Genomic DNA, 16,280 nt, shown 5'->3' on the forward strand with positions numbered 1-16,280 from the left:
AGGAATTAGCTCTTGTCTGAAAAGTGGTGTCGGCAGTTTTGTTGAATTTTGTCTTAAAATATATAGTGTGCCTCTTTCCCCCCAAAAAATAAATTATTTGCTTTTAGGGAACTTTGGGTCAAAAAGGTTCCCGACCCCTGATTTAGAGTAATCCCTTGCTCCTATGCAGTTTACTGTTCACAGTTTTGCTATGTCAAAGATTTGCGTTCTGCATCGTGTTTTACATTCTGATTGGAGAAACAGTCTCTCTGCTTATTATTCTTTGGTACAGTAACTTTTTGTTAAAAAAAAAGAAAAGGAAATTAAATTAAGATAATTAAAAGTGTATTCAGTATTTCTATTTATATACACTACAAGTCACTGAGACTTAGGAATCAGTATCTTTCTGTAAAAATGTGATGGATATCTTTGTTTTTCCATCTATTTGCTTTTTTCTTTATTGGCATATTTGGCATCTACTGTCTAATCCAGTATATTTTACACTTAAGCACTCCTTTCACATTAACATGTCAAATAAAATATTTGTGAAAGGCTTAACAAGACCAGATTCTTCCAAAGCGAAGGACATTACATGGCCCATTGAGTGAGCCCCCACAAGGAGTACAGCTAAACATCACTGTTCACCTGCTTGTCCTTGCCAGTTTCCTACTAAAGCGTGAAGCAAGCTGCCACTAGGGGTGGGCGATACCGGAAGGTTCGGTATCGAGCTGATCCAAATCATTACGTAGTAGTAAAGATCGATACCGATCTGGTACTGATACTTTTTTGTTTAGAAATTTCATGATCATTGAATATCTAAACCCTTCTTGAGCTAATTTATGTTTTTAATATGCACAGTATAAAGATTTTAGGCAGCATTTTTGTTTATCTTTTTTTCAATTAATAACTAAATGGAAAATCTTTAAAAGTATATAAAGTAAATAAATGGATTTCTATTACAACTTTTCATTTCACCTGTAAAAGCCAATAAAGCCAAACCCAAAAAGCAGCAATGTAATGAAAATACAAATGGAGTATAACATTGTCAACAAGACCACAAAAGTACCAACTATTTCGCACTATTTTGAAATTAAGTCAATGTTGCAAATATAGTTTCCATTTTCTCTAACTGGCTCTGTTGCTATAGTAACAACGGATTAACAGTTTTGTTGTTCACAAACATGAACGTGTTCACATTTTTGGTTGCAGATTGTTGCTCTCTGCAGTGTGATCATTTCCCAAGTGTTTATGTCAATTTTTGGTGTTGCCACAGTAGCGGATCACTTTCCCACACAAAAGTCACCTTGCATTGTACTTTTCTGTTGTTGGGGGAAAAACAGCACTGCACTGCGCTTCTTATTTCCCTGTATCGTTTTCAGCTTCTGGTGGGGCTGGTCGCATGGATCTCTTTTGCCTGTAATCTAAGACAGAGCAGCAGGCCATGTAAGGAGAGGTGCTAAAAGTGTGTCTGTCGGTCACACACTCAGGCAAAAACTTAGACAGTGGCCGAGTTTGCTGGGTGAAAGAGAGAAAGGGCTGCGCTATCTACATAGAGAAGCGGCACCCTGAGGAAATTGGTAGAGGAGCAAAAAATCTATCCAGTGAAAATAGTATTAATATGATCCAAATACTTGTTTAGTAGCGCTAATATTCCCACCCACCCCTGCTGTCTCACATTTTACCTGAAAAACAGGATGCACGCCACGTTCCATGTCGACACCTCGAAGAACGTGTCCATGAATAAAGTGCTCAGATGTGCGCCGTGAAAAAAGGTTTTTGAGCATTTACTGCTGCTCGTTGCAAGCTATGCGTCACCTGAATGAAGATTTAACTCCCACGAAAAATAATCAAGTTCAGTGTTTCACATACTATAGGAAGCTTCTCGTAAGCCGCCAGGGCTTAATTGGTCCCTCCAGAGTCTCATAAATTTGTATTGTTAAATATTTTTCATCCATCCATCCATCTATCTATCTATCTATCTATCTATCTATCTATCTATCTATCTATCTATCTATCTATCTATCTATCTATCTATCTATCTATCTATCTATCTATCTATCTATCTATCTATCTATCTATCTATCTATCTATCTATCTATCTATCTATCTATCTATCTATCTATCTATCTGTCTGGGTTCTCTGTCTGTGTGTGTCTCTCTCTCCCTCTTTCTCTCTCTCTCTCTCTCTCTCTCTCTTTGCGAAATTAGTCCAAACAACTTGGATTTCTCATTACATTAATGATCGCCAACGTCATGGTGTGTATTTGTGCTACGTATCTCTGTCAGCCATCCCCTCACCCCATTCTAATGGGTGTACACTCACTGGTTGATCAAATCTGTGAAAAAATAATAAAGCCAGTGCCTCTGTCCCTTATCAATATAAATATCAATATAAATATATCCCTTAAAATTCATCGAGGCTCATTTTTCTCCTGAATAATGATTTTAAAACATGGTGCGAGCAAAGTTATTTTGAAAAAATTGTCCCAAAATACTAAGATACCCACATATTTACCTTCAGTGCAGACGGCGCTGGGCGAGGAAGAGTGTATGCGCCAAGTGAATAGCTCTGCCCATTCCTACTGCGCACCTAATCAAATTGCTCTGGGTGTTTTGCTGGAGCTTTTGGGTGTTTAATGTTTGTTCTGTGGCGTTTAACCATATAGTGTTGCATCAATGAACATAGATTGTTTAATTCTTCCATATAAAGGATCATTTAGTTTTTTACAGCCAAAGCTGGGTCTGTTGGTGTGACACTTTAAAATTCTGAGATAAAAATAAAATGATGTCTTATATATATATCTATATATACTAGACCGACGTCTTCAAGCAGTTAGTAATGTATCGGCTTTGCACTAGTAACAATCGGCTCCGCATTAAAAACACATTAAATTATTGAACTAATATGATTATATCTAGGGCAGCACGGCAGCACAGTGGTTAACACGTGTGCGGCACAATTCTGAGGTCGTGGGATAGAACCTTTCTGTGTAGAGTTTGCATGTCCTTCCTGTCCTTGCTTGAAGTTCCTCTGGGCTTTCCGGTTTCCTCCCACATTCCGAAAACATGCATGTCAGGTTGATTGGCCGGTCCAAATATTCCCTATGTGTGATTGAGCGAGTGAGTTGTATTTCTCTGTGTGCCCTGAGACTCGCTAGCAACCAGTTCAGGGCGTCCCCTGCCCACTGCCTGATGATAGCTGAGATGGGCTCTAGCACCCCCGCAACCCTACTGAGGATAAGCAGTGCAGATGATGGATGTATGGATGGATGATTATATCTACGAGCCACACGAACATATATGCCATATACGACTCCCGAGCCCTGGGTGAGATTATTCAATGATCTTGACATTAAAAAGCAAAATATATTAGTACGATCGATACTACCATGTACAAAAGGAGATACGATTTACAATGATGTAGTTTACCAAATCCCTGATATGAGTATTACATTTGACTAAATTTAAAACTCATATCGGTGCTTTGGTCTATTCACTCCCTAATAAATCTGAACAGCTTAATTTAAAAAAGTTTTGTTCCTCTATTTATATGACGAGCAGATTTATGTTGGATTTAAGTCCTATCTCGTTTACCATACTTTGCAAGTGTGACTTGTTTGCTGTAATTACCTTTCATAACTAGTGTATTAAGGATTCTATAGTTTACAAGGGTGCACATTCATTATGGACCTTAATTTTGCTCTAAAAATGCACCCGATTGATGCTTCTAAATTTACGATGTACAATATTGTCTTGGGGGGTGGGGGTGCACCTATTCTCCTAGACTGTCCACCAATCAGGGTCTGACAAAAGTCTATAGAAAAAACTGAAATTGAAGAGATTTTCTACTCTGCCTCCTTAGAAACACTGAGGTGACCTTGACCGATACGGCAATCGCTTGTGTGCCTCAAAATGTGCTCTCGTCTTGTACGCCTGCAAAAAATTAAAAAGGTTCAGACGGGATAGCAGGGGCGATTCATTTACAGGAAAGCGGCTTGCCGACACGCTGACTGAGAACCGTTTGTCCGTTGTAAATCTAAAGTCCTACATTTGTGTTTAGCCGTCAATGCCACATTTAGTGCCATCGATGGATAAAGCCGTCAGACCTCAAATTTCGGTCTTTTTTAACCTTTTTTGACCCAAGGTACACTTTTATTTATAAAAAAGTTCTGAGGCACACCGTCCGTCGAAAATGTTTGAAAATGAACTTATGTCAAATATTTCCCTGTACCACCTCATAAGCAGTTAATTAGTATATAAAAAGAACAAAATAATACTTAAAATAAAAAAGAATGATGTGCTTTATATTTTTATTTTTTACAGTGCAATCTTAAACCGCTTTGTTAAACAAATTAAGATACTAAATGTACTTTGCTACCTCATGAGCAGATAATTAGTATATAAAAAGTACCTAAAAATCTATTGCCACCTACTGATTTGGATGACTATTACAGTTCCTCGTCTGAAGAAAGCAAAAATACTGAATAATGGCCTGATTTTTTTGGAAAGATAAAATTGGGCAAATTCCAGCGGCACACTAGACAAGGTCTCACAGCACACTAGTGTACCCCGGCACACTGGTTGAAAGACACTCACTTAAACAATACTAAAGGTAATCCAATTCAACGTGACACTATGTTCTATTTGACTAATAGATGTTTACGTAGTGCGACCGAAAACGAGTGCTCCAAAGCACAAGAAAAACTACAAAATGCGAAGACTATAATTGCACAATTTTTATTCTCATTTTATTTTGCCCAGCCTTTCAGAAGGTTTTTGTCTTTGGGGGTACCCTTAGCACAGAGGTGGGCTGATTTTTGCGCTATGGACCGCATCGGGTTGAAAAAAATTGACAAAAGGGAAGACAAAAATGCTCCCTTTTATTTTTTGTATTTACCTCAAATCCGATACCTAGGCAATACATCATAGATTGTGATAATCTACAGTATGTATGTCTATCCAGTTTTGTTTTTCATATTGTCACGACCGTTTTAAAAGGACACATCTCTGTTTTTTGTATTTTTATTTGATTTATTTTTTCATGAAATATAACAAAACAGTTCAATCAAATGGGCTGTATTATCGCTGACCACATTTGCATGATAATGGTGGTAACAGGAATTTAATTGGTTAGTAATGCTAAGAGCTCCTAACCACTAGACCGCTAGGGACAATGATGGTTATTCACAAGTGCATAATATTGGATGCAATAGAAATCAAATCCAGACTACGGTGGGAAGAAGACCAGACACTATTCACTAGACCACTAGCGATACAGACGACAGATAAAGATCACATTATAGAACTATTCCTAGTCACGGAATGTTGGAGACATTAGTAAACACAAAGTGATTAGATATTCGAATAAAATGTTTGACTTTTACTCAGCTCAGTCAAAGCAATGTAACTGACCACCGAGTTGAATATGTGGGGCCATAGTTTATGGATATATTTTAAGATAACCGAATTACTTCCCACAACGCCCTTTCTTACATTAAGTTCAAAATCTCATGCGAGTCGGCGATACAATACTGTATTTCAGTGGTTCCCAACCTCTTCTGTACCAGGGATTGGTTAAATATCCGACAATATTCTCGAGGTCCGGCTCAATGATAACATCAACAACACTGGCCTTTGGCTAAAAACAGTGTGATGACGAGATAAACGCTTTTGTTATCTTCTCTGTATCTCTAGTGGACAGAACCAGGGGCATTCCCTGCTGTGATCCAGGTTTGACTCCTGTTAGTCAATCTTATGTAATTATGATAGGGATATCATCTGACTGATCAATCAATATTACATTTTGTACAACCCTAGCCTTTACTGTAGTTTAAATTCCATGCACTTAGTCCAGTGCGCCTTATATGTGAAAAAATATCACAAAATACTATTTTTTGGGGGTGCTCCTTATTATCCAGTGCGCCATATAGAGTGAAATTGTGAAGGGCATGACCGATCACTTACAATCGAACGCAGGAGGTAAAGCGCTCATCTTGGGATTAAGAGGTCGCGGTTTCGATTCCCGGCCCCTCCGTGTTATATGTTGAAGTGTCCTTGGGCAAGACGCTGAATCCCTAATGCAGGTGCTATCGGTATGTGAATGTGTCTGAATGGGTAAGTGTGAAGCACATTCTAAAGCGCTTTAGGAGGTTTTCAGTGACTTGAAAAGCGCTATATAAATGCAGACCATTTAGATTTAGATTTACAAATATTCTTTGCAGTCGCAAAATGACTCAAAACAACGATTTCCCGACCATTCCGATTTGCTAAACGAGACAAAATTACTCATCGGATTTGTGCCTTTTTCGTCGGCGACATTGGAGAAGAACACAATTGTTAAGCTCGTGTAACATTGGGTGCTTTCAGTTTCCTGTCACCTTAGGCGAGCTATTTTTAATTTGACAACTAAAGCACCACTTTGTCTTTGTTTTTCTTCTCTTTTTCTTTCTCATTTTCTGTCTTCTTCTGTTTGCAGAACAGTCGGCGCCCTAAGAAAGAAATCAAGTGCAAAATTTTGCTCCTGTCACGTGACTTTTTTGACAGACTGCAACGTCACCGTCCAGTAGAGTTTCCTGTAATGCACATTTAAGGATTTTAAGGTTATTTTTCTGTAAGATTTTCAATCATAGTGTGCCATTTGAATGGCTCAGTTGAAAAAAAAATTGAAATAAAAAGCATGGCTCAGTTGTGAAGAAATCAAATGATTGTCTTGCATTACTGAAGACAACATTACTGAAGAGCGAAATTGAATCCATGACTCAAGAGGGTGTCATTTGGGTTTTATGACTAAAGATAAAACCTTAATGGTTAACGATTCAGTTTAAAAAAGAAGAGAAGTTAGAAAATAATGCATGTATTTAAGGCAAATTGCACTAGAATGTTGTGTTTATTGCTTGCGAATCAGCTATGTGTGTTTTGGCATTTTTCATGTGTGTTCTCTGCATTAGGGGTGAGCGATATTTGGCATTTTCGTATGGATCCTGTCTGAATAAATACGGGGTAGTATCGACTGTTAATTTGATAGTTTGTAAAAAAGCTAAACACATATTGAACTTTTATCCAATGAATACTATACAGACTTAAGTATACGAAATAAATACAAATGTTTCTATTGCAGTAGTTTCAGAACAAAAGACAAGAGAGTCAAACCAAAAATGCAGCAATGTATTGAAAAACCAAATACTGTAGAACCATGGTTCCTAAACTTTTGCAGGCTGGCGCCCCCTTGGCTCCCCGGTGTGTTCCACAACAAAGTAAACAAAAACAAAAATAAATTGTGCACACTATAAAAAGGTAAACATTGCACAGTAAAAAAAATCCACATACTTTTAAGGCTGTAAACATGACATGTCTGCAATTAGTGTAATATAAAATTTACGATGTGCAACTGCAGCATGTTCATCAGTGCAAGAAATGCATTCAAGTATTAATACAAACCCACAATTCCTGCTAACTTATTAACACTACTGCTACAACTATTTATTACTCTTATTATAACATTTCCCTTATTAACCTGCATAAATAAAAAGTGTTACCTCTAATCGATTGGACACTATTTGACATTTTTAGCTAGAGTCACAGCATTGGTTATACCTCCTTTTTTCGTACGGCGTGAAGGGCGCGAATGCCGCTTTGATGGAGGTTTGTTTACCTCACAGTCCACTTGTTCATGCACCTTCTTCGTCTTTTACTTGTAATCCTTTTTTGACGTACCGTGCATTGTAATATGTGATCATTTTTAAGGTGCTGGTACAAATGACTTGTGTTTCCTCTGGACCTAGCGACTACGCAAAAGCAAAATCTGCTATGGGCGTTTTCTTCTGTTCCCCGTCCGCTTCGTCAAAACTAAAATAGGTCCAAACAAGTGATGTACCTTTCTTCAGTGCAAGCTTTGTTTCCTTCTTGTTTGTTGACTCTGGGACTATGTTTACGGAGTCCGCCATGGAACTTAATGAGCTCAAACGGTGGGTGTGGCATAGTGTGGTTATTGCAAACTTTCAATCACATTTATTGGCTTGTGCTATTATTAAAACTTGCCTCTGATTGGTCGGCGCTTTTAAAACTCGAACAGTAACAATTGTGGTTGGCCAAAACTCCATCACTCACTGCGAAACCTTTAAAAAACTGCAGTGCTTTGCGGTTTCACAACCGCACTACGTTCAAACTTCTGACTTCGACTTCAGATTGGTCTGATACTAGGGCAATTTTAGAGACAGCAGCAAAAATGTCTTGACAGTATCCACTAAATATTTTTGTAACTAAATTTTCATGCAAACAACTATTCTGTGAACAAATCTCAGAAAAATACTACAACAATCACTATTAAAGTAATAACAGATTTTAAGGATATTTGTTACACTGGTATATATTTGTAGTCTTGTTTTATTATATGTAGTGTAGTATATAATGTGACAGCACTCGATATCTGTATCCGTAGATACCAAAAACTTAAGTACTCATTGTGGTATAAGAATGAAACATTGTAGATTTCCACAAGATTTGAATGTACAAAAGTCAAAAATATCCGTATTCACACATAAACAGTTTGATGGTAATCGCTTCCAATATAAGACAAAAAAGGTATGGAAAGATGATAACAAGTAGAAAGTCAGACTTGAAAATGTGTATTTCTTAAAGCGACAGTGTGTATTCTCCGAGTATAAGCTGTTGTACTTACGTGAGCAACTTAAACCGCTGTTTTATTGACGCACAGACAGACACAGGCAGAAAAGGGGCAGGGCTTCTCTTGAGCCAGTTACAATTTCTAACACAAAGCACTATAAATATCTGCAACATAGCAAAACCATGAGAGTAAACCGCAATCAATGTAAATCCACTGCATATTACGCAATAAAACAACCCCCATCTTTGTCCTGATAGCGAACACAACGAAAGAGTAAAATTTCCTATGACGAAGCGGCAAAACCTTCCATCATTTGCTGGCTCCTCACGCAACGGGGAGCGTTATCAGTAAGGGAGCGAACAAAGATTCCCCCGAGGGCTCTTTTTGATCCCGCCGGCCGTAAAGGGGACGCAATCTCACAAAAGCACCATAAGAACCTTTAAAGTACAAAACAGCTGCTGCACGTGCGCTCCAGTGACCGTGCATCTGCTCCGCCGAGAATGTTGGACGTCTTTTTTTTTTGCCCGTTTTTTTAGATCGGGCCTCAGTTAAAAACATGACACGTTTTGGAGAGCAGCCAGGAGGTTGGCAATTCCATCCGTCTGTAAAGCGGAATGCTGTGAAACAAGGGAACGGATTCAGTCATAATGTTGTCTGTGACTGGGTTACAAGATAGTTCTATATTTCCAACCGAATAAATGAATTAATGCATTAAAGATTTTACATTTTAACACATGTTTTTACCTTTGATCAATGTGTAAAATGTCCAACTGATTTAAAGTTGTATTATTTTTTAGTTTCATTTTATTATATATTTAATTTTATACTTATATTTTTTACTTATATTTTCTAGGTTCTGGGAATCTTTTTTACTCATAGAGTCATAAAAGCTAAATATATGTATTTGTATTTTTGGAGAGCCATATATACAGTGAAGAAAATAACAATTTCAACATTAGAAATACTGCATTGTGATTTCTGGATTTTTCTTTTTAGTTTATCTCTCTCACAGTGGAAATGCACCTACAATGAAAATTTTAGACTTCTAAGTGGGAAGAAATAAAACCCGCTCCCCAGACAAAGGCTAATTCTGTCACGAAGCGGACCGGGAATCAGGAACTTGGAACTCATTTGCGTAGACGATCTGTCACTTTAATTGAGAAAGAAAAGTTGTCCAACACACAAATGGACCAAAAACAAAACAAAGCATGCTCAAATGCAGGCAAAACTACAGACTAGGCATTTAACGGGATTAAACAGAACTTGCAGGAATCTCTCAGTATGTTACACCGAAGTGCAACAAAGTCCAACAGGCACAACAAGAATAAACAGGTAACAAACAGGCATGAACAGGTTTGCAACAAGGATAAACAATGATCTGGCCAAGGACAGTTCCAAAAGGCACGTTTAAGTGCCCATAGGAGTAATCATGAAATGCAGGTCAGCCGGTGTCAAGGGGCGGGGCCAGCTGGGCGCCATGACAACCGTGCAGGACATGACAAATTATTTCGCAAATTTTATTTCACTTTGTTTGAGGGTTTGATAAAATCTATGAAATTATATTAATGCTAAGTCAAGGTTTCTTTATTTTCCTCATGTTGAGGTTTTTGAGTTTTTCCTTGTCCTCATGTCGGTTTTAGATCAGGGGATGGTGTTTTAAGAGTCTGTAGTTTGCAATAATCTGTAGTCGGTGCAGCCCTTAGAGACTCACAGTGATTAAGGGCGTCACAAATAAACATGACTTGACTTGACGTGTACTTAAAAAGTTAAAAGTAGAATATTTTCTCTGTTAAATCGGGATTGGGCAATACTGGTAAGTTTGGTATAGATCCGATGCAAGTAAATACTAGGTAGTAACTAACGTTAGCGATCCCATACTTTGATCATTGTATAATTGACCGCCTCACCTCTTAAATTAGTTTATAATTACAATGAACACAGCTTAAAGATTTTAGGTTTTTCTTATAATATAACTACAATGCTAACTTACTAAGTAGAATTAATAGAGTTGAACCAAAAGGCAGCATAAGAACAAAAATACAAACATAAAAACATCAAAACTGCCTTTGAATTTACTGGAGCTTTTTTTTTCTGTCTCATGGATGACAGAAGGATTCCTCTGGTGTTTTGGATACTCTTGCTTCACTGCCTGTCTTTATGCCTACCAAACCCTGCTCTTATAAACGACTACCGTATAATTGTACTCATCTGCGCTCCTGCATTGTGCTTTCACACCATCTCGAATCAGTTTACAACACGGATACACCCGAGAGTTTGAAGGAGTGGACTCTGTACACCAGGGGTGGGCAAACATTTTGCGTTGCAGGCCGCATTAAGTTTAACATTTGGCAGATGGGAAGGGGCCAGGAAGAAGAGATGCATGAGTTATATGTATGATATTTATTGTCATTATATTCCCACAACGTTTGGCGGGCAGGATTAATAAATCTTACAGGCCAGCTGGGTCCATGCTTTTCCTCCTGAAGCTGAGTATGATCTCCTTGAATTTGTGCTGAGCATGAGTTTATTTATCAAACACCACATTGTAAGGGTCACCACCTCCTCCCCCATTTGACTTAATTTAACAGTTTATGCACACAGAGCTCATGTTATCAAAATATGCACCCCAGATCAACAATTCACTCAGGAACTCGCCCCTAGCCATTCTCGAACCTCCCACCATGCCAAGGTGTGCGTGTTTCAATATTTACGGTCAAAACTCGTTATCGAGTTGTGACAACGAGAGTTCACTGCCGTACAGAAGAGAGCAGGCAGATTCGCATTTGGAGTGCACACAACGGGATCTGCCGACGGATAATCGTCAGCATAAATAATAGATGCTTATGTGTCTTGGTTGTGTTTTCATTAACTCGAGGGTGGAGGCAGTGATGCTGCTTGTCTGCAGGGTACCACAAAGCAAAGCTAACGCGTCATTTTATTGTGCGTCCATGAATCAGCACACCGACATAATACCCATCTTTTCAATATTCCCCCCAAAAATCCTTGTTTGTCGTCCCCCGCAGGAGCCGCCGCATCAATTTGCAATGGCTGCAGCAATTGCGAAGCTCCACCCCGTGCGCTTGGCCTTGTGGATCTCCCTTCTCTGCTTCGGCGTCGTTCGCCCAGCCAGGTAGGAGAATTTCGCCTTATTTTCGGATACTCTCCTTCCCGCCTTCTGCCAGCAATTGTTTACGCGAGCTGTTCTGAGACGCGCCTCATTAATCAAGCGGACTAACCTTGTAGTCCGGCCAGTATCTTGAGACGCATAATAAACTCACTGCGCACTTCATAATAGGATCAATCTAATCAGATACAGCAAAAAAAGTACAGTATTTTATGAATTATAAAGCGCACCTAAAATCCCTAATTCTGTCAGAAATTTGAAAGTGCGCTTTGTATTTCAGTGCACCTTATATGCTGCAGAATACGGCAGATTGGAAATACGTACAGTAATTATCCATATGCCTTACCATACAAGGTTTTACGCTCTTAAAGGTGGTATACGTAAGGTCAAACTATTGAACTTGCTGACGCCGTTTTCTGGCTGAAATCATCACTGCAGCTCCTTTTGTTGTACGTGCAAGTATGAAAAATTCTTAGAAACTCTTTCTTTTTCATCTTTTTGGGGGGTTGGGTTGACATTTGTACAGTATTTGAAACAGTCCTTTTCTTACTTTCACCATTCATTTAATGAGCTTTATGGCCAGAACAAAGTAATGATGAAAGTAATGAAAGTAAAGTAAAAGCAAATAGGCGTATTACATTCTAACACGGATTAAATTACCTTATTTTCACAACCATAGGGGTGCACCATGTTAAAAGGCGCAGTCTCTCTAGCTGGTTCTATACCATATTTAACACATACACAGTGCCGCACAATAGGGTGCGGGTGCCCTCTGCGGCAGCCACCTTACAACACAGAAAAACATACAGGTGTGTGTATTTAAATTACAGAGGGAGCAAAACTGAGTTTGGTTGTGCTTTATTTAGATATTGGTTACAAACACACGATACAATTTTGTTTGAGTTCATTTTTTTAACATCGATTCATTAATACTTATTTTTCTTGCGGATGCTTGGTTGCCATGTTCTTTCGCCTAGTGTAGGAATCAACACACCATGGCGGACGAAAACACAGTAAGTATTTAATGGAGGGAAAGTGAGGTTTTGGTTTTAATTAATATTTGGGGGGACAACTCTGTTCAGCCACTGGTAGCGCAATTACTTTTAAACTAATAGATACACTATGGTGTTAGCATCCATGAGTACTTGTGCTAACAATGCATTGCGTGTCTTTCTCTGCGTTCACTCAGGAGACGCATAGAAATCTCAGATCACATTCAAGTCGCATTTAATTGGATATGTGAATGATCTCACAAAAAAATCAGAATTTACACAAAAATCGGAATTAAGCATCAAGTTTTGCAGTGCGAACCTAACCTTGTATACACACCCACACGTCACCCATTAGGAGTCTGCCGCCTTACATCACGAAGCACGATTTGAAGAAATTCTTAGACTTTTATGTGGACTTTATGATTGTGAAAATCTGTTAAATTTAGGCAAAACAACCACAGTAAAGAGTGTGATAATGAAATGAAACCCGATGCCTTTTCATCTGCAAAATAGATCACTGCTGGACCAATGGTTAGAGTTCGGCGCTCTTTCCGCCGCCACCCTGGTTTAAATCCCGCTACAACCATAAATAAATATATAAAGGTTTCCGCTTTGCAGGTTTTGACTATTGTGGGATCTTATAAGAATGAAACCCTAGCAGAAAAAAACGGGATTGCTGTAAATCATTTAATTTAATCGTTAAAGGAATTGTACCCAAGATAAAGGATTTCAACATGGCTCCAAACAGAACGCGCTAGCTCAACCCCACATGCGACCTGCAGTACATTTTACTGACTAGCGATTTAATTTGCATTGTGCACCACGCCGCAACAGCGATTGTCTTCTCACAGCATTTCCGCTCCTGCTTCTCGAGCACAATTTACGACGGGCGTGTTAGGAGTCAGCTAAAAAGACCACCTAGGGCCTTTTGTCTAGATGTCGTTCTCTTGGTGCACCTTGTAATTTCTCGTCATGCCCGTTGCTCTGTTAGCGTTGTTGATATGGCTGTATAATGGAGAAGGGAGGTGGGAGTGGAGGTGTTTGGGGTTTAGCAAAGAGTAAATGGCTCTAAAGCAGAGGTGGGAAAATTACAGCCTGCTGGGGCACAAAAAATAAGGACAGTATATACAATAGTAAATTAAAGTACCATACACTCGGACTACTGAGCAGACCTGACTAAAAGCCGCATGCACAAATTTAAAGAATGAATTCAACTTTGTTTTTGTCAAAACAGCACAGGCTTTTAAGCCACTAATTCACATCCATTTCTTACATTAGAAAAAAAAAGAATCAGCGGGGAACTGTATGGTACAGAGAAGTAACACATTGTGCCACAATGAAGACACTCATTTGCTGACTGTGTCCGCTGCTGTCAGTCTTAGGAAAGTAGCGCAGCGGTCAATATTAATTAGACTGGCAATGACAAACACGCACAAACATTCTTCAAACAAAACTCAATGTACTGTACTGACTAAAATCGAGAAGACTGCCTCAACAGGCGCAGCCATGCGACTGATCTTAAGCTCACCCATTCCTTGCACACATGACAAAGTGATACTACTACATGAATAACCTATTAGATATAAATGTTTGAAATCTTTCTAACAAGTTGTGTGGGCTAATGGAATATTTTAGTGTGGCAGAAGGTGACTATATATCGAGTAGGTGGGCTGAAAACTGACTTTATATTAGGCTGCTATTAATCCGGTAATGTTCAGCCCAATAATCTGTTACAGCTCCTTAGTTAGTAACCAGGGTTGGGTACGGTTACTTTAACCTGATTACTTTCAATTACTTTTGGATTACTACAATACCAAATATGCTAATAAAAGACAAAAGAAACTAAATATGAATAAAATTACTACATTTTGTGCAGGCTTGGGGAGTAACGGAATACATGGCAATGGCAAAAATGATGTTGGCAAACTGTTTGGATTTATTTTCATTTTGTTTCTGTCGCATTTTATGTTAGTTTAGCCGTAGATCAAAGAGATCAAAGCCAGGAGAGAAAGCTTACCACGTGTTGTGAGTCATAATTTTATTCATATTTAGTTTATTTTGTCCTTTATTAGCGCATTTGGTATTGGAGTAATCCAAAGGTAATTGAAATTAATCAAGTTAAAGTAACCCTACCCAACCCTGTTAGTAACTAAATGTAAATGTCAATGGTCTGCATTCATATAGTGCTTTTCAAGTCACTGAAGACCTCCCATAGCGCTTTGCAATGTGCTTCACCCTTACCAATTCACACACACTCACACACCGATAGCAACTACCTGCTTATTGGGGCATTAGGGATTCAGTGTCTTGCCTACGGACACTTCAACTTATCATACGGAGGAGCTGGGAATCGTACCTGTGACCGAGTGACCCCAAGACTAGCGCTCTACCTCCTGAGCTACTGTTCCCCAACTAGAGTAGCCAAATATTTTTATGTAGTAGTAGAAATAGGTGGTCTCCTCTCTATCACTATAAGGTGTGTGTAATGGAGGCAAGAACTTAAAATCAGTCGCATGGCCCAGCATGTGTATTGGCTGCTTTGTTTGTACGGGGCTTCAGACAGTACATTGTTTTGGAAATGTTTTTGTCCCACTCCTACATATAATGCCAATTTACTTAATATTCACTGTATCACTAGTTAATTAAGATTGACAGTTGCAGACAAATTCTGCAAACGAGTGTCTTATTTACTCCCGCCATTTACTCGGCTTCACTGAATTTCTTCACTTATACAATCAGAGCACTTGGCAGAAATCATATTGCGTCATCACCCGCCGCAGGCCCTCGTGATGCTTTGTTTTTATTAAACATTCGGATTCCCTAGTCCAATGCAGATTCATGATCACTGAAGATAATCTTTATCCAGTCATCCACAGTCCATGATTTCCTCTTCTTAGCCCATCGCAGTCTTGTTCTTTTCTGTTCAAGCGTCAACGATGGTTACTTTTTAGCTTTCCTATATGAAAATCCAATATCCTTTAAGAGATTTTGCACAATTCTTTAACATACATTGACTCCAACTTCCTCCCATTTCCTCCTTATTTGTCCAAACAGATGGCCTTTAGTTGTTTGTCATGATGCCTACATGTATTCCTTGGCCTACTAGTACGCTTAACTTTAACAACCTTCCCCCACTGTTTGAACTTGGTCCAAATCTTCGATACAGCTGACCGTAAACAGCCCACATCTTTGGAAACCGTACGACTAGAGTTCTTCAAGTTTGACGATCCTGTCTTTGGTCTAAAGAGACATCGCTCTTTTTGGAGCTATGAGTCTTGCCAATCCACTTAGTCCAGGAGCCCTCCAAGGTGTGATAACTGCACTATTTTCAACTGCTGACTAACAAACAGACTTAATCTAAGCCAGGTCCTCAATTAAGGAAAGGAAATTAACTGGGTGTGTCCTTATTTTCTCCTCAAAATGCACCGATTTATTTATCTTTTCCTCAGAATTGAGTGATTCCATATTTTATTCCCTGCACATACTCTTAAAGTAACATTTGCTGACCATTGCAATGTTTTTTCTTAATTTCCTTCAGGGTTTCTGAATGCCAAAATATTGC

At 38.8% G+C, this 16,280-nt stretch overlaps 1 protein-coding gene across 2 annotated transcripts in view; it reads left to right on the top strand.

Moving 5' to 3' along the window:
• Positions 1-16,280, top strand: part of gabra3 (gamma-aminobutyric acid type A receptor subunit alpha3) — a 160,193-nt gene that overhangs the window by 31,833 nt on the left and 112,080 nt on the right. For both annotated transcript variants that reach the window (XM_088320438.1, XM_088320439.1), the window contains exon 2: positions 11,626-11,732. In XM_088320438.1, coding sequence (XP_088176564.1) covers positions 11,647-11,732 — 86 coding nt within the window. In that variant the 5' untranslated portion in view covers positions 11,626-11,646. The remainder of the gene's footprint in view (positions 1-11,625; positions 11,733-16,280) is intronic.

This window comes from Urocampus carinirostris, chromosome 17, assembly GCF_059441175.1.
Source record: "Urocampus carinirostris isolate Australia breed hairy pipefish chromosome 17, RoL_Ucar_1.0, whole genome shotgun sequence".
Classification (NCBI taxonomy): Eukaryota; Metazoa; Chordata; class Actinopteri; order Syngnathiformes; family Syngnathidae; genus Urocampus; species Urocampus carinirostris.